The 19518-nt window shown below is 36.1% G+C and overlaps 2 protein-coding genes across 2 annotated transcripts in view; both read left to right on the top strand.

Moving 5' to 3' along the window:
* Positions 1-3853: 3853 nt before the first annotated feature.
* LOC112178177 (vinorine synthase) lies at positions 3854-7369 on the top strand. Its single transcript, XM_024316363.2, has 3 exons — positions 3854-4036; positions 5140-6007; positions 6742-7369. Exons 1-3 carry the CDS (start codon positions 3854-3856, stop codon positions 7287-7289), a joined length of 1599 nt encoding a protein of 532 aa, XP_024172131.2. The 3' UTR covers positions 7290-7369.
* A 909-nt stretch (positions 7370-8278) lies between these two features.
* LOC112180929 (probable fatty acyl-CoA reductase 5) overlaps positions 8279-19518 on the top strand; it is a 34208-nt gene continuing 22968 nt past the window's right edge. Inside the window, exons 1-4 of the mRNA XM_024319503.2 lie at positions 8279-8415; positions 8849-8952; positions 9039-9244; positions 11828-11928. Of these exons, the coding sequence (XP_024175271.1) occupies positions 8337-8415; positions 8849-8952; positions 9039-9244; positions 11828-11928 (490 nt within the window). The 5' untranslated portion in view covers positions 8279-8336. The remainder of the gene's footprint in view (positions 8416-8848; positions 8953-9038; positions 9245-11827; positions 11929-19518) is intronic.

Below are 19518 nucleotides of genomic sequence, written 5' to 3'. Positions count from 1 at the left end.
TATCTACATCTCGACCGTTCAGTTTTTAGATACTACTGTATAGATCATCTCTACAAATTTTCAGCCAAATTAATGATCGTTAAGACATCTAACTTGCTTAAACTAATAGACGGACTGAATCTGTCAACCTAAACAGTACTAGCTTTAAAGCAATTATCAATGCCTTAACAATCATCAATTTGGCTGAAATTAGCAGAGATGATCTATAAACTAGTACCTAAAAACTGAACGGTCGAGATGTGGATCGAAAAGTGACCAAAAACTCGAATTTCACACGTTAATTTCAAAGCGAAGCTCCGCTCTAGATAGGATCTATATATATATATATATATATATATATATATATATATATATATATATATATATATATATATTGGCAAACAAGGAGCTTATGATTTGTTAATTTCATCCATCAACTTCTTGTGCCTTAATTTCTTGGTCCTTCTCACTTGCAGAGGCTACTGTTTATGTAATTTTGTTCATTGTACTTGTATCTGTCAGGGATTCTTTTCTTGTGTTTTTAATTAATGTTGCTACCCTTTGCCCCTCCACACCCCCCCCCCCCCCCCCTCTCCCCAGAAAAAAAAAAAAAAAAAAAATCTTGGGCATTAATATTACGACTATGACTAATCATTGTACTTTGAGGGCCATTTTGTCATAATGATGCACCAACAAATGTTGATATCTATATCTATCTCAAGGTGATCCACATTGGGGGAGAATTTAGTGCACCGACATGCACTTGTATCGACATAAATGAATGGTTAGATTATATTAAATACGTTCTTTCATTATTAATAAAAATATTAATTATAAATATTAAGGGTTGAGATCATCTTATAAGTGTTTAGCCGCAAATAATTCGATTTTTGTATGTACACTTATTTCTATCTACGTTCATTTCTCTCTCTCTCACCTTGAAATAACATCCACTTGCTATCTTAAAAAGCTCACATGTGGTGTACATATTAGCTTCATACTTGTGCTATTGACGTTTTATTATAATTTGAAAGGAAGAATGTGGATACTTTATTGTCACTCACTTTTTAGTTTAGTCATATTTATGTTTTTGTGAAATTTTTTTTTTACCATAGTAAAATTTTTAAATGATTTAATTATTAATTTTCATTATTCTTGTTCTAAAAAATACTTTGGCCCTTTTAAATTCTAGTGAAGTTAAAATGATGCCTCGCTTTACTAGTAAAGATATTATATATATATATGGACTAAATTTTGATTACTATTCTGAATTTTGGGGGTAAAACCATTTCAATCCTTACACTTTTAATTTTGTTAAAAACAAATCGACACTTTCATTTTTAATCTAATAGTTTCATATGTTAGTCTACAATTAATTGAGAAATAGACTATTAAATTGCTGATGTGGGGACCCAATAACATGGACCGAATCTTGGCTTCGATGGCATGTTCGATTAGATTAGAGGCATGTTTCGTGGATCTGGTTGGAACTTTCTTAAATCTCAATTATGTGACACCATTAATTAAAAGGGTTGGGTCCTCCCTAAAGCTGTCACTCGGTCGGTTCGAATAGATTATAGGTATTACTAACTTCAAAACCAAACTTTTCGGTTCCAAAATTGAGTTACCAATTACCAACCAAAATTTTTAGTTTTTAATTATATCTACTAAATTCGGTATTTCTGTTTTCGGTATTACCAACGTTAAAACAACTAATTCTTTGTAATATAAATTAAATTATAATGAAAAAATTAGGTTTTTCAATTTTATAATCATAAGCTTTGTATTCATCTACTTTTTTTATTTGTTATTTTAAGAGATCGCTTATTAGACCCACTTCTTGATCACATATTGGTATCACAACCGTTCAGCTTTTAGGTTTATATGAGTATATCAACTCTGTAAATTTTCAGCCAAATTGATAATCGTTAAGGCATTCATAACTGCAATTTACAAGTATAAACATGAACGGTTTAGGTTTGATAGATTCAGTTTGTTTATTGATTTAATCTAGTTCGATACCTTAATGGTCACCAATTTAGTTGAAAATTTGCAGAAGTGATCTATTTATCGAGTCCTAAGAAGTGAACCGTCAAGATGGCAGTATGTGATGGAAAAGTGAGTTCCACAAATGATCCATTAAAATGACCAAAAAAAGCCCTAGTGGAAGGCCCTATATATATAATATAAATATAGAGCCCTGTATATCAGATCTTATCCAGAGCGGAGCTCCGCTTTGAAATTAATGTGTGAAGTTCGAGTTCTCGGTCACTCTCCGGTCTCATATCCACTTCTCGACCGTTCAGTTTTTAGGTACTACTGTATAGATCATCTCTGCAAATTTTCAACTAAATTAATGATCGTTAAGACATCTAACTCGCTTAAACCAATGTAGGGACTGAATCTGTCAACCTGAACAGTACCAGCTTTAAAGTAGTTATCAATGCCTTAACAATCATCAATTTGACTTAAAATTTGCAGAGATGATCTATAAACTAGTACCTAAAAACTGAACGGTTGAGCTGTGGATATGCGACTAAAAAGTGACTAAAAACTCGAACTTCACATGTTAATTTCAAAGCGGAGCTCCGCTCTGGATATCCACATCTCGACCGTTCAGTTTTTAGGTACTACTGTATAGATCATCTCAGCAATTTTTTTTAGCCAAATTGATGATCTTTAAGGTATCTAACTCGCTTAAACCAATAGACAAACTGAATCTGTCTAACCTGAACAGTACTAGCTTGAGGCAGTTATGAATGCCTTAACGACCATTAAGTTTGCTGAAATTTTGCAGAGATGATCTATACATTAGTACCTAAAAACTTAACGGTCAAGATGTGGAATGCGACCGAAAAGTGACCATAAACTCCAACCTCGCACTTTAATTTCAGAGCGAGGCCTCGCTCTGAAATTAATACACACACACACACATATCCTATCCACTTGAATTGTTCATGTTTATAATTGTAAGGGTTTTTGTCCATTTACCCCATTTTTAGAGATTTTTTTCCCACTTACCCCATTAAGTTTTTTTTAATTCCCTTTTACTCAAAACACAGGGTGTCTTCCCTAATACCCCATTAAGTTTTTTTTTTTTTTTAATACCATTTTACCCTCACCCCTTTGTTACTTAGAGAGAGAGAGAGAGAAACTATAGGAGACTTCGCTGGAGCCCCATCACCGGCAGCCAGAATCAGGCCAACTTTCGCCGGATTCTCGTCACCGACAGCTTGAATCCAGTCACTGAACTGAAAATCTCACTGAAATGTTTTGTTGCCCCCAATAGTTATTGCCCCACAGTAGACGTCTATCAGCCATGTATTGCCCCCTAATAGACGTCTATTGCCCCCCAATAGCTGTCTATTTTCCCCAATAAAACTTTCGGTTGCTAGAATATGAACTAATCTCCCTAAATTTAGACAAATAAAACTTTGTTTAAAGAAAAAAAACGAAGAGATTATATCAATTTAAAAATGTCTATTGCTCCCCAATAGACATTCAATTTTTTTTTCATTCCTTCGGTCCCATTACTTCAAAAAAAAAAAAAAACTGATTTAGGCCCCCAGAAAATATTCTGGGCACCCAAGTCAAGAGCCGGACCCAAACCATCGGATCAAAGCACCTCCGGAGCTCTCCGCCGACGTCTCTCACCTGCAAAAAAAATGATTTGGGCGGCTGCAGCTTGAAGGAGGAGACTGGTTCAGGGAATATCTAAACAACACCACTAGCCCACGACCGTGTTGGCGTGACATGAAGAGACCGGGGATCCCCACTTCGAAATTTCCTAAAATCGGATCCAAATCTCGCAGGAGATTATTGTTCTGCGGTGGCTACCATGGAATCGAGGTGAAAGAGGCTCATACCCTGGGCCATGATCTCCGGCGACAGGAGGTTGAAGAAGTCGCGGTTCCAGACCTTGATCATCAGCGAGAACGATAGGTCCAGGGTGAGCTTTTCTGACGAGTTGGACTCTGACATGGTTGAGTTGGACTCCGACATGGTTGAATCGGTCCGGCAGTGGTGGGTTGTGTTATCTGATTCTGGAGCCGCCATGGCATAGAGAGAGAGAGAGAGAGAGAGAGAGAGAGAGAGAGAGAGAGAGAGAGAGAGAGAGAGAGAGAGAGAGAGAGAGAGAGGAGAATGAGTGACGTAGTTGTAATTCTTTAATTGGGTTGAGGGAAAAATGATCATTTGGTGTGAAATTGTGTATATGGGAACAAAAATCTGTTGCTGGGGTAAGTGGGAAAAGTTTGGCTCACTTTGGTGCTTTTGGGCAAGGAGCCTAATTTTAAATTGCAGTTATGAATACCTTAGCAATTATCAATGGGTCTTGTTAATTGAACCCAGCAAAATTCTACTCACACCCAGCATTTATAAAATTATCCTCTACTTTCTGAATATACCCCTAATTCAAAAAAAGTTTCTAAACACAACAACAATCTGAGTTAATTTGTGCTTCCACTCCGACTACGTTTGAAATCTTCAACCATTAGCTATAACTCATAAGTATGTATTAATAGTTCAAACTCATTAAAATATGAAATCTGAGAGATATATGAAATGGTATATGAGATTTAGTTATATGTCTACTATTGTATGGCTCTTGTTCGCTTTTCTGGAATTATCTTTTACTTCGTAATGAGGATCGCTTCTCCCTACAATAATAGAATTGCATGGATTGACCGACATATGTCTGTTTATTGTTCATTATCCGCTTCTCTCTTCGCGTGAGTGCGTGTGCATAGCTAATCTAAGGTTTGATATCTATTATGGATTGGAGAACAGAAAGTATTCAAGCCCTTAATCGGCCTGTTTTTTCTGTTCATCATAGTTTTCTTCTCTCATCAGTTGAGGGCAAAATGCAAATGCTGGGTGTGTTTAGCAAGATGTGAGGGCAAAACAACCGACACCTGGCCTTACTGTCTTTGGTATTTTTGTTTAGTTAATCTGAAGGCGACAGATATCTGTTTTACTTGTCCATTGTCGTCTTCTTCTCACACCAAGAGTAGGATTCAGTGTGCCCTCACCAAAACTAAAACATTAACTGCACCAAACCAGATCGCGATTCCTTGATCAACTGGAAATAAATCGTCATTTTAGTAAAGAACCAAAAACTTAAAGGCAGGATCCAGCTCCAGAGCCCTCCTTGTTTAAAAGGCATTTTGTACTCGATCTACAGTGAGAAAGCTGGTGAACATGGAGGTGACTATTGTTTCCAGAGATACCATCAAACCAGCAGCGACTTCCTCTTCACTTCATCGCCATCAAAAACCTTACAAACTTTGCATCATCGATCAACTCATTCCAGCAACTTATACCCCAATGGTTTTCTTCTACCCCATCACTGACCCCAATTTCAATCTCCAACAAACCCTAGCCAACTTGAAAAACTCACTCTCACGTACCCTCACTCTGTACTACCCATTTTCCGGGAGGACCCAAAACAACCTCTACATAAATGACTTTGATGCGGGTGTCCCCTACCTCGAGGCCCAAGTCAAATGTTCCATGTTCGAGTTTCTTGAGCTAAAAGAAATCGAGTTGCTCAACCGGTTCATTCCGTTGCCTCCATTTCGCAAGGAAACTGAAGATGATCATGATTTGCTACCCTTGATAGCATTTCAAGTCAGTGTTTTTGCTTGCGGTGGGATATCAATTGGGGTCTCTCTATCTCACAAGATCTTTGACGGGGTAACTGCAGATACTTTCCTCAAGTCTTGGGCTGCTATTTGTCGTGGGGATCATGATGAGAAAACCATGACAACACTACACCTTAATCTCTCCCAAGCGTCGTTAACTTTTCCGGCAAGAGATGATTTACCACAAAAATATACAGCTTTCGTGGAAAGCCTGTGGTTCCAGGAGAAAAACTATGTTACAAGGAGATTTGTGTTTGATGCTAAAGCCATAGCCACACTACGTGACCGAGCAAAGAGTGAGCTTGTGCCCAATCCAACACGTGTTGAGACACTGACTTGTTTTCTATGGAAACATGCAATATCTGCTTCTAGACTTGTTTCGACAGGTGCCAATTCTATTATGCATTTATGCATGGACATTTTTATTTTTGAAACATGCATGTATTATAATTTTACTTATGAGAATCTATATATTTTACTTAATTGAAGACTCAGAATTTTTACCTTAATTTTTTTTCCTACTTTTTAGTTCAAGATTGCCATTTATTGAAGTAATTTGTTACCTCTATATATTGAGCAAAATATCCATAACGAGGTTACATTTTTTAAAGCCCAATTTACTCATACTTATTAATATTCAATATATACAGCTGAATTTCAAAAAGGAAAAAAAAATTCAAATATGGAAAGAACAAAACTAAATTTAAGTGTTTGATAAAAAATAAAAAAAATTTCAAGTGCACTATTGAGTTATATGATGTAGTGGCATGAGTCTCCCACAGAAGTTAATTAGGGAAAATATCTAAATAATTATTATTAACTAGTACAAAAAACTAAAACGCAATTAGTATTTATACACAAAAGTAAAGTGTACCTAAAAAAAAAAATCACACGAGCAAGTACATGTTAAGACGCTAGTAGTTTTACTAATGTAGTAAAATAATATGTACAAGAAGTTTGTATGTCTCATTTTTAATGATAAATTTTTATTTTTATCTTCTAAGAAATTGTGATATCTCTCAACATTTGTGTGTTTTGTAATTTTTTTTTTTTTGAAATATGTTTTGCAACTTTTTTTCTTCTGAAATTTAATATATTGCTTCTTGGACATCATCATCAGGTAATTCACAACGAGCATCCCTAGTAGCACATGCAGTGAACTTGAGGAGGCGACTGAATCCCCCAATGGCAGATAATATCATTGGAAATATAATTTGGTTTGCCACAGCACTCAACAACCATACCGATGAGGCAGAGACTACTCAGTTGTGTGATTTGTTGAAGTTGTTACGTATGTCTTTCGAAGGATTTGACAATGATTATTTGCAGACATTTTGCGGAGAAGAGGGACTTGGAGCCTTTTCTAAATACTTCAATCAGTTACTGGAAGTCATGCATTCCTTAGAGTCACCACCAGAAATTTATGGTTTCACTAGCTGGACTAACATTCTTAGTGAAATTGACTTTGGATGGGGAAGGCCAGTTTGGATTGGGGCCGGGGGAAGTGTCGGACCTGCCTTTAGGAACTTCATAGTGCTTGTTGAAACACAGTGGGGTAATGGCATTGAAGCATGGGTGACTTTGGATAAAAAGCAAATGGCTATAATGGAGAAAGATCCTCAGTTTTTAGCATTTGCTTCTCCAAACCCGCGTATTTCAGGCATATGATGATGTGTACTTGTTATACATACATATATATATATATATATATATATATGTGTGTGTGTGTGTATATTATATTTCTGTTTCGAAATAAACAGTTCTGAATGATCTAAGAACATATTGTAATGATCGCGATGATGATCAAATATTCAAATGTGTGCAAAATACCATATTAATATTACAATAAAGTGCCATATATGGCAGACTTTCTTATCACATGCCGGAGCTTCATTCTTTGTCCATCTAATTAATTCCTTATCTTTAATGCATATTAAGATTAATTACATAAATGTTTATTATGTCTTCTTAAGGTGATTCAATGAACTTATTTTGCACTTCAACATTAGATAACTGCGTCTAGCGGCACTACCGGAGATGGACGTAAACTTGTAAGCTACCGAGGAGGGAACCAGGGATAATCGTCCAGGATGCTAAACGATCTAGTATCGAAGAAGTTATGCGTCGGTTCAGGCTTGAGGGTACGTCTGGGCTGGTCGAGTTTTATACATCGATGGTGTTCTCCGCGGTCGAACTCGATCGGTGTCGAGCTTGGATCTGAGTTTCTGAATCCTATTTGTGTTGTGTGATCTAAGTTTCTTTGATCTACCCGTTCCACGGCCAACGTATTCAGGATTGTTTCCCTACAAACTTAAGGTGATCCAACTTATTTGTACAATTGGATCTACCTTTTAAAGGCATAACCCAACACCTGGAACTTAAAAGAAAATTAGTTGAGGAGAATTATGAAATCATATCACGCACTAAACCAGTAGTTAATTAAACCTGAAATCCACGTTGTTTTCATAATTGTTCTGTTTCCGATCAAAACACGTTTCATGCATTTACGATTTATAGGTACACGTTCTAGATCAGTAAGTGCCCCACCGTCCACCTGCCACCTGCCACCTGCCACCGACCACCGTAAATGCGACCGTACCCTTTTTTCGCGTATGTTAATTGATCTCTATTTAATCGTAACTAGCAGACTCGACCAGCTCACTTCCCTTCATCTAGCACTCTGAATTTTTGTTACTTTACTCTTTACTCTTTGCAATGGAGTTGGAGAGCATTCGAGGATGTTTGGAGAACAAGACCATCTTAGTTACTGGAGCCACTGGCTTGCTAGGAATGGGTATATTAACATCTTTCTCCTAGTGATGCATATTCAAATTTACCGATCAATCAATTATTTTGACTTTAAAGTTCACTAATGGTGCATTTTTTAAGACAATCACTAATAGTACATTATTGTTATCATTCTTTTTGTTTTTTAGATAAGTATAAATTTAATATCAAGTGTATAATCAAACGAAGTGAGTAATAGTATGTTAATTTAAGATTACATAAATGTTCACTAATAATAAGCTTAACATGCCAATTGATGTTAAAGTTCACTAACGGAGTAACGGTACATTTTCTTTAGAGAACCACTAATTGTACGTTATTGTTGTCATCCCTTTATATATCTAGATAGTGTATTAAAAAGTTGATTCGTATAAATTTAATATCAAGAGTATAATTAAACGAAATAGCTAATAGTAAGTTTAACATGCCAATTCATGCAGTTTTTGTGGAGAAAATACTGAGAGTTCAGCCAAATATGAAAAAGCTATACCTCCTCATTAGAGCTTCTGATGCCAAATCTGCCACACATCGCATGCACAATGAGGTTTGAAAATAAATCCACACACATTGACACTTGTACGTTTATATAGACTTTATATCAATTGACTTTTACTTGTATGGATTATTAAGATCACAAGGAAAGAGCTGTTCAGAAATTTAAGGAAGAAATGGGGTGCAAATTTTGACTCCTTCATATTAGAAAAAGTTGTTGCTCTTCCAGGAGACATAACATATACAAGTCTACTAGGAGCAAACGAAATCAGACTAAGGGACCAACTGTGCAATGAGATACAAATCATCCTTAACTCTGCAGCCACCCTCAATTTTGATGAGAGGTAATCAATTATCTATACTATTAAGAGCAACTCCAACAGCTTACGTAAAACGTAAAAATCTTTATTATAGAGCCCTAAAATTAAAATTTATATAATTGTTTCGTTTGTAGTTCCAACAGTTTCTCTATCATATTTTCTATAATTTAATATCTACAAGTTACTTTCTACTAGTTGATAAATGTAATCAAATGAATAATGATGGAAATGAATATTGAAGAGAGAAAAGTTATAATAGTCTTGCTAACCTAAGTGGCAATTTAAAGGAATTGTGAGGAACCAATAGATTGATCTCATCAGTATGCACTTAATTTAAAGGATGAAATTATAATAACTAAGAACTGTATATTTATTCTCGGCCTTCAGATTGACTTAATTCTTACAGTTTCAAAAAAAAATAGTCACTTAAGCAAGTGTGACTTAGAATTTTGGCAACAAAAACTTCAGAAAAGATGATTCCCTATAATTTAAAAGTATTATAATATTATTATTCAAAGCTTATCTTTCTCCACTTTCTTGATAATAATTAAGGATATGTATATAGAAGTTACTGCAGCAACAAAGAAATGGCAATTTGCTCTTAAACTAGAGTTTTTTTTTTTTTTTTTTTTTTTTTGAGAATCCGTTGCTTGCTTTAATATTTTATTTATTTATTTATTATTTTAGACGACTATGTAACTCCCCACCCCACCTCTGATATCAGTGAGATTTGAACCCGTGACTTTCACGGTGTTGATTGACTGCTTTAGTATTGAAACTTGTTTTAGCAAACAAAAGTAAAAATGATCAATTATGACCTCTAAATGTTAAAAAAAAATTATTCAAGGTTTGAATGAAAATAATACACAGCTTGACCATTTACACTCTAGGAAAAAAAAAAACCACTAGAGATCAAATGCACTCCATGGGTGTGGATAACTACATGGGTAATTATTTCACAAAATGTGGAAAAAACTGCTCCACCTTTTTTGTTTTTATTTTTTATTTTTTATTTTTTTGTTAAATTTATTTTCTTTTTCTTGTATTTTGTGAATTGACCTTTTTGTCCTTCTCAGATATTACAGTTCAAATATTTTTTTAATATTTGAGGGATATTTTGGTAAAAGAATTTTGTTTTAGTTGACAAACTCTTTTTTCTTAATAATAGTATAGATTTTAAAATATACTTGTATATAATATGTATAAAGAAGAATAAAGTTCAAATTAAACCGTAATTCTCTCTCTAAACGCTAGGTTTCTCCTCGCTACCATGTTCTCTCGTCCGGCGGCGCACCCTCGTCGGCGCGGGCCTCTGGCCTCGTCGGTGTGTAGAGCGTGCAGCCGGACGGGCTCTAGCCTTCGGAGCAATGATTCTCTCAGATGGTGAGGATGGGGCTGACCGAGTGTTGGCCGTTGTCAAGATGATGGATCCACTCGATCCTAATCGGATCCGTTCTGATCTGGGGTTGAGTGTGATGGATGATGGAATAGGACGCATGGCTTGGCAGGGGATGGCAGGGGATAGGCGGATTGGAGGGATGAGGTGGAGGATTTGCATCGTTGTGGCCATGGCGTCGTTCTGTGGCTCTGGTGGTTCGTTGTCTTCACCGGTGCTTCAGTTTCTGGGGGTCAGATTAGGCGACGATCCGACAGTTATGGTGGCTGGGCTCTGGACGGAGATCGGGTCACGGCAGAGGCGCGGTGATGGTGGCGTTGTGGTGGCGGCGGTGTTGGTATGGCTGTGGTGTAGCTGGTTTGGGCCTGGTGCTTCTTGGGCCTGGGCTTGGGCTCTGGATTTAATTTTATTTACTGTTATATTTATATTTTATTGCTGTTTGGGTCCTGCCCAAGCTGTTTTATTTTTAATAATTCTTATTTTGTTAAGTTGTCTAGGTTGGATACGCTTTATGCGACCAATAAAATCCTACATATATTGTGTAGGCCTAGTCGGGCTACGTGCCTGGGTATGCACTCTACGTGCCTTGTCTGCTCTAAGTTGGCAGCGACCTTTTTGCTTCATCAAATGGGTGCTACCGCCTAGTGGCAGGGTGAGACTAAGTGTCGTCGGATTTACTTTTCGGCGGCAACATAAGAGGAAAGCTGTGTTAAAGCTGGTAATTATGCTATGTTGTACTCGGGGTACATATCGAGTTATCTTTCCGCTATGTCACTGCTATGTTAAAGCAAATGGAGTCGCTATTTGTGCGCTCTTTGCTAGTTAGTGCTTGTTAGAATACAAGTCTTCTGTAGAGATTTCTGATATTATTTCGGAAAATATTCTAGATACTTATTGTAATCAGAGGTTTAGGCTCAATGTCCCCAGGTCCCCTTGTATTCGACAGTTTCATTAATCAAGACTTGAGAGCAGCTGCACCAGCCCTTTATTCAAAAAAAAAAAATATAATAATAGTATAGATTTTATTTAAAAATAATAACTAAGTTTTTCTATTTCTTTTTTCTTAATTTTGTATTTCTGTTATTTTATTATTTCCATAATACCCCCAATCATTCAATATACAATTAGTGAACTCCATGCCTTCTAGTCCCACTATAAATAAATATGTATAAATTTAATATATATGTGTATATATATTTCTAATTTTGTAGGTATGATGTTGCTCTGGACGTTAATACATTTGGAGTTTTGAATGTGCTGAGCTTTGCAAAAATGTGTTTAAGGCTAGAGATACTTGTCCACATATCTACTGGTTAGTTTTCTTTCTTTGTTTTTTTGTTTCATCCGTGGATTTTTTTATGTATTTATTATTATTTTTTTTTAGTAGAATGATGTCAACCCTTTATTGAAACTTGAAAGAATTACAGAATATTAGAATCAGCTGCTATAACAGCTTGTAAAAAAGTAGGTGCAAAAAAGAAAAAAGTCTCTTGCTGTAGAGACTTGGCATAATCAACAAGAAGGTGAGCAACCAAATTAGTACCCCTCCTCGTATTTTTTTTCTTAGTGAATCAATTAATAATTGGCCATTTAATTAACATTTCTTTCACACAGCTTGTTTGCTTATCTGAAATTTATCGAGAATGCATGGATGAATGAAAACAAACTTTTGAAAGTATTAGAATTCAAATATCTCGAGTTTTGGAAGTTAGCTCACCGTTATAGGATCTTGACCGTCTGCCTTGATCAATCATTGTAGCAATGACAGAACTCTTTGGGGGCCGGTAATGGGTATGCCTCCCATACACTTTTTGCAAATTCCTTGTGAAATCCTGGAAAAATGCATAAATAGTTAAACAAAACCATTAGTTTCTTAATATCTTCCTGCCACTCCCTATTTTCATACAAGAGTAAATTGGTGAATGAGAATGGGTTCATTCCAATATAGAATTTTCTTAAATTAATTGGCATTAAATATTATTTATTTATTTTCGAATAGAAATTGATATAATTTTTTTTTTGGCAAGAACAAATTGATATCATTATGGTACCAACAAAAAAAATCTGGAACCCTATTCATTTTGAGTCTAACTCATTACAAATTTATTTTGAGGTCACTTTTTTAGCGAACCTCCAAATAAAGAACAACTCCTTATTTTCTAGAGAAAAATCATCAACTGGCCATCTGTTCGCCTACATGCAATTGTGGGTACGAATAGAAAGTCATTTCCTAGCAACCAAATAAGAGCAACTTCTTATCTATAAGACGCTTGGATGGTCCTACTCAAAAGTTGTGATACTTGCCAATTTTGCATAATCATGACCTGAATTTATATAGACTGACACTTGAATGTATTAACCCAAATGCTCAGGAAAGTCCAACTCTTATGCCAAACTGACATAAATCAGTGTCCTTGAAAACCCTTGAAGCAAGCTCAATCTACCCTAACTCGAACTTTGACCCTGAAGCCAAACTCCAAATCTAGGTCACCATCACCATTGCCAACATCGCGACTATCCAATCCACCAATACCTTTACTAGCGATTCGCTCGTACTATTGCTATATGTTCATCCTCCAGTGGCCAATACCTTTAGTAGTTGATTTTTCCTCCAATGGTGTTCATCCTCCATGTCACCACCACTAAGAAAAACTTGTCATGATCAGATCTGCCATAGCCAAAAATCTGTTGTTGACACGATCGATCTAACCAAACCTCAATCTAGAAATCAACCACCTACTACACCACCAGGATCGATGCCAACCAATCACGATATCCTAGGCGGCCTTGATAGCACAACGCTTCACACCACCAAAACCGTGAGCAATAAGGCCGGATCTGGACTGAACAAAAAAAGACAAACCACCATCGACCTGCCCAAAAACCAAATCTGTCACCACAGAGATGGTAATGACATCGAAACAATACAAAGAGCTACTGGGTTTGATGACGAGCGTCGCTATATTGATGTCAAGTGTACGTCATTGGTTTGACGTCAAAACATCACTGGTTGACTTTAAGACGTCGTTAGTCAACGACCGAAGTCGCTAGAGATGAGAGAAGTTAGATGACTAGGGTTTTGCCATCTAGCTAGTTTGTGGTTGTCATTAAATACATATATAGTAAGTAAAAGTAAAATACGCTAGCTGCCTTCAGTTTTTGAATTGTTTTATTCTTTTTCAAAATGATCATATTTCTTTATATTGAGTCTATTTTCTTTTAATTTAGGCTTTATGAATAGCCATTATATGCTAATATAGAGATGCCTAATCTCTCTCTCTCACCATAAACTAGAGGGCGGCTAGGGTTCCTTCAAGGTTCCTTCAGTTTCTCGTTCGGTGTGCTACCAGACGGGGAGTCTTGCGGGAGTAGATTAGGGCTTCTAACGGTAAGGCTGGGCTCTGGCTTGGTGGAAGAGGGGTTCTCGGTGTACAAAATTAGATGATGCCGATCCGAGTGGATGGTTTTTGAGCTCTAGCGGTAGCGGCAGCGGCAGCGGCGTTTGTTCTTGGTTTTGAGTTTGATAGCATCGGCACCGGATCCCAGTATGTTACTGCATTGAGGCTTGTGGAATTGATGGCAACATGGTGGGTCGAGGAGCAACACATAGATGGTGGCTTTGATGGAGGCGTAGGTAGCAGGGTTTTCAGATGAAGGGTTTCGTTGAGGGCCCTATATGGTTGTGTTAGGTGATGGTGATGGTATTCCTCGTGGTGGCGGTGGGGCTATTGTGTGTTGTTGGCTGCTTTGCACAGTGCGACAAGGGCTGGCTGGGCTGCTTGTTGTTGGGCTTAGGCTAGGGCAAATTCGGCTATTGGGTTGTGGCCTATATTTTTATTTAATGTTGTTTTAGCTAAATAATACCCTATTTTTTTAGGGCACTATGCTTAGAACATTTTTAGCAGACTCTCTATTTTGGCTTCTTAGCTATTTTAGAGAGCATGTTTAGATTTTTTTTCTATTTTAGCAGGTACACTAGACTCCTAAGTGACTCTCTATTATAACTTTTAGCTATTTCGCTCCTAAATATAGAGAGCGAGATGAGGCTCTCTATAATTTAAAACATTCATTTTGAGTTATTTTATGTAATTTATAAATACATTTATACTATTTGATAATCCTTTAAAAAATAATATAAATTTAAAATTAGTTAAAATAGAAAGCACTGATACAGACGTATTTTTAAAGTGGCTAGCTAAAACGACTTTTTAAGTACTTTAGCTAAAATTTGACTTAAAAATGGCTAGTATTGCTAAAGATGCTCTTATTAGTTATTTAATGAGCCCTAACGAGTGTAGTTTGCTTGTCTATTTGCTATGTTTTTTCTTAGCTTATAGACTCGCTTTGAAGTGAGCGCTAAGTTCGGATATAGATGGTCTATTGATACAACTAAAATAGTCGTATAAATAAATCCATTCAATCACACTTGTTAACATAGTATAGGAAAGAAGGGGGTCTCCGTAGAGGATTGTGCTTAATATGCAAATCTAGACTCAAAAACAGGCAAAACACTAAAATTGACATCTAATAAAGATGAAATTAAACATCCTATCTGGACTGAACGAAAAATTTTGAAAATTTACAAACTCTAATGACTAATCATACAAAAATTTCAGGGGAATTGGAGTTGATTTACTATATTAAATAAATAAAACAATACAGACAACAAAAAAGTGGCGAAAATAAAAAAGGAAAAAGAAATTAGTTTTGTCCTTGGGTTTTTTTATATAGATGAGTTAAACAATAGCTAGGAACAACCATACACCACTAGACCAAGTTTCAAGTAAGATTTGTTAACTTATATGCTTCTTTTCAATTGAATATCTTTACTCAAGCTAAGCCAATGATGTGTTTAAATTAACCTAGTAACCATTCACACTTGATATGTTAAGTGCATGATTTGTGCATCCTAGCTTAGCTTCTAACATGAAACCTAGAGAAGTCAAAAGTCATTAAGAATAAAAAGATTGTGAATAAAGCTAGGCAATTTTCTTTATTGATGTTGTCCTAATCCACCTAGATGCTAATTCATATGAATGGGGCTCAAGTTACTCATGTGCTACTCTAGATAATATGCTTGACATGGATGATCTAAACACGAAATCATAGCAATAAAATTCGACTATGATATGATTACTACGTTTGCAACCATAATAAACGAAAGTAGAATTTATCAATGAGAAACCAATGAATTAACAAGCATTCAATAGCCAAGAAACTATAAAATTAATGCCAAAATCTAAGTTTACACATGTCTAGGGTTTAGGCAACCCCTAACTATCAAAAACTATTAACAATATATAAAAGAAATAAAATAAAACATGAAAAAGAGAGGGAGGAGATCGAGGAATGCTATAGTGGACTCATGTTGTACGTCCAAAGATGTCTAGAATGATGTCAAATCCTGCTTTCTTTTATATAGTTATTGTGTCAAGACTTTTTCTCCTCCAAGAATTAAGGTATTTGATCTCCAATTAAAAAAGAACTTTGTGAGGAATTTTTTGATTGGTTCCCAAAATCCCTAGACATTGAAGGACTCCTAATTCTGATTTTCTTGAGAGATTCCATCTGATTTTTGAAATATCACCTTCTTATTCCCTTGTAGCTCTAGGTGACAATCTTTTCTTGTTTGGACTCAGATTCACGCGCAGCCTAACCTTGTTGTATTTAATCGGTCATAACTTCTTCTAGAAAAAATTATATTCATGAACCGCAGAAAGTTTTAGAAACTAAACATCCAAGGCTTTCTATCAATATAAAGATCATCATCTAACTCATCCTAAGCTGCTCTAAGTACTCTGTCAAAGTTGACTGATCTGCACAGGCAGATTTGTTGATTTTGCCTTTCAATCCCACTTTTGCTTCTTTTCTTCTCATTTGCTCAAAAATACCTGCATAACATATAAACAAACAAAATAGCTAGAAAATATTAAGAACTAACCAAGAAAATATGGAGGAAAATGATACAAATAATGTGCAATTACAGTCCTATCATCTATCTCGATGTACCAATGTAGTTTCTATCACGAATCCTTGATCTGTCCATAGCTAGACAACGAGAGGGCCATTACATACCTTCTTGGTATGAGTTTTCTTGAATGAAATTATCATTCCTTCAAAACAAAATTAGGCTTTATGAATCCATTATCTATTATAAGAGTTTAATTCTTTCTCCAATAAATATCTCATACAAAAAAAGAAAAAAAAAAAACAAATAACAAACAAATTAGCTATGACTAGGACCTAGAGAAGATGATTAAAATTTTCATAATTGTATATTTGCTCGACCTGCCAAAGGAAAAGTTCCTAGATTCACTAGTACATTGTAGCACCCGTGTTTCCCTAACAATAAGGGAAACATATCAAGCCCCGGACCTAGTGTTAGTGGATTACAAACACCTAATTTTAAATCTGAGGTGTGCGCAATAAAATAAAACAAAAATAAATACATTTTATGAAATTATCAAAAATAAAACATTTACACTAATGTAACTCGGGATTGTCTATAGTACATTAATGCACATATACATCAAGTAGATTAGTTCAATACATAAATAGGCTACCTCGATATAGAGGTAGACCAATTCAAGCTAGTCCACTTATCCATCGAGTCAGTCTATCTTTATATCAAATCTAGTATACTTGATGTACGTATTGGTACGTTAATGTACCATAGAATTTTTCATGTAACTCGCTCTTTGACTTCTTTATATTTCAAATCTCGTCTTCTTTTATTTTGTTTGGGATATATATATAAAAACAATATGACAACTCTTTTATTGATCAGCAAAATCATACCTAACAATTTATCCCAATGGGGCTGACAGAAAAATTATTATCTAAACAATTTCACCTTTTAGAGACAATTAATTAAGCACATAAAAAAAAAAAAAAAACAATTCTAAATCATCCACAAAATTTAAATGGAATAGATGACAAGGACGCCAATGGCGTCATTTTCCTTCGTTAGCTGAAGCAGGTGCATTTAACTATTTAAGTCATCACCCTCAGCCACTTCCTCCACTGCACTCACTCAAACTTAGCAAAAATACTCCGAAGCCCTAGCCCAATAAGGTGTAGCCGCAATTAACCTAACACAAGCTACTGCCCAATAACAAAGCACCAGCGCCGAAATCATAATTACAGCGCCTCCACCTGACTTGCCGCCTCAATCCACGGCGCACCACCAAATCTTGCAACAACGAAGCCAAGCCACATAATCATCAACCTTAGGGGGAAGTAGACCTATCCTCCAAAATCCAATCTCAGTCGCTGGCCTAACAGTGACCAGATTTACTCCTCCGCCGACCTCCTATAGACACGAACTAGAAACGGGTTCAATCACCATCACACTTGGATTAGGATCCCTCGACCCCCAGCCCGGATGACCTAGCTATCACACTTTCCGGCTTTGCACAAGTGCGATCTCTACGAAATCACCTTTCGACGTGGAAGAACTCTTTCACTGCCGCCATCACCTGCAAGGTGGACAACGAGATTAGAACATCCAACCTTCCTATCCACAAATGTCAAAGCGCTGCCCCGATACCCTAGCATCGCTCTCCATCTCTCAAGAGTGTTTTTTTTTTTGGGTCAAATAACACTTTCATTAGATAAAACACAAATTACAAAGGTAATACTGAGAAAATAAAAGTTTTAGGCCTAAAGACCCAATAGACAAACTCATACCTAAGCTAAAACTGAAGCCCCAAATACCAGAAAAACCTAGACCTAACGCCAAACTCTTCACTGCAACACAGAGGCTGACTGCCATGGTAGTACTACGACCAAATGAACCCCGACAACTTGACTTCCAGAGGCCAAGTAACTCTCCACCATTATTCTCCACATCGAAATTGCATGCACAAGAAGAACAACAAAAAACAAAGTACTTAGTAAAGAAATTCGTGGAGGTGGAGACCACCATGCATCACAGCACCACTAGTCCGGCGATGTCCATAATCTTTGGTGGTTTGTCGATATTGCTGCAATCTTCAAGTATGAAGTTAAGTGAACAGATCCTTGTTGAGACTGCAAGGGTTGAATGTGAATCATGGTTGTGGAAAAAGAGAAAATTCAGATGAAGATGAGGTTGTGGAGAAAGAGAAAATTCAGATGAAGATGAGAGGGCGAGGTGGTGTTTGAGATGGAGGAGAATGAGATGTCTGATAGTAGATCAGGAAATTTGGTGAAAAATTGGGCTAGAACAATGAGAGATAGAAAGGAAAAGAGACATAAAAAGATCAAAAACTGAGACCAAACTCAGGGAAACTCACTACAAAAGGGTGGAGACGCACCATAGAGGGTGGATAAACCAGAGTCTTGCCAACTCTCAAATGGCAGAGAGGAGGACCTTGCGTTTTTTAAGTGTCCAGTGGCGGAACTAGAATTTATAGGGGAGGGATATAAGCTAAGTTTGAGCATATGCCAGTAATTTTTTATACTATTTTTATTTTAATGCAAGATACTATTATTATTTTGAAAAATCTTGAGAATTATATATAGTATTGTAGACAAATTATTCGTCCAAACATAAAAACTTTATATTGACTGAGTAGGTACACTATAATTTGAAAAAATAAGTGAAAAATAATCAACCAAGAGTTTTTTATTTATTAAGTTTGCTGTTATTGTTATTTATTAAGTTTATTCATGTGGTTAATTGTAGGTTTCTTTCATAGTAACCAGTAAGTGAGCTCATTAATGTTTAAGGGGATTCATTACCAGTTTTTTTGTTTATTTCATACTAGTTAGCTATCTAATTAATATGGGCAAGTGTCTGAAACTTCCAACTTGTGGAGTGTTTTCCTAGTTAATAAAGATCTTTCAGCTTGTTTCAAAAAAAAAAAAGAAATAAAAAAGGTTAGTACACATGTAGTCAGTCTAGACGCCAATAAGTTTA

The sequence above is a fragment of the Rosa chinensis genome, chromosome 7, assembly GCF_002994745.2.
Source record: "Rosa chinensis cultivar Old Blush chromosome 7, RchiOBHm-V2, whole genome shotgun sequence".
NCBI classification, from domain to species: Eukaryota; Viridiplantae; Streptophyta; class Magnoliopsida; order Rosales; family Rosaceae; genus Rosa; species Rosa chinensis.
This window is presented reverse-complemented; position numbering and strand designations above follow the sequence as displayed.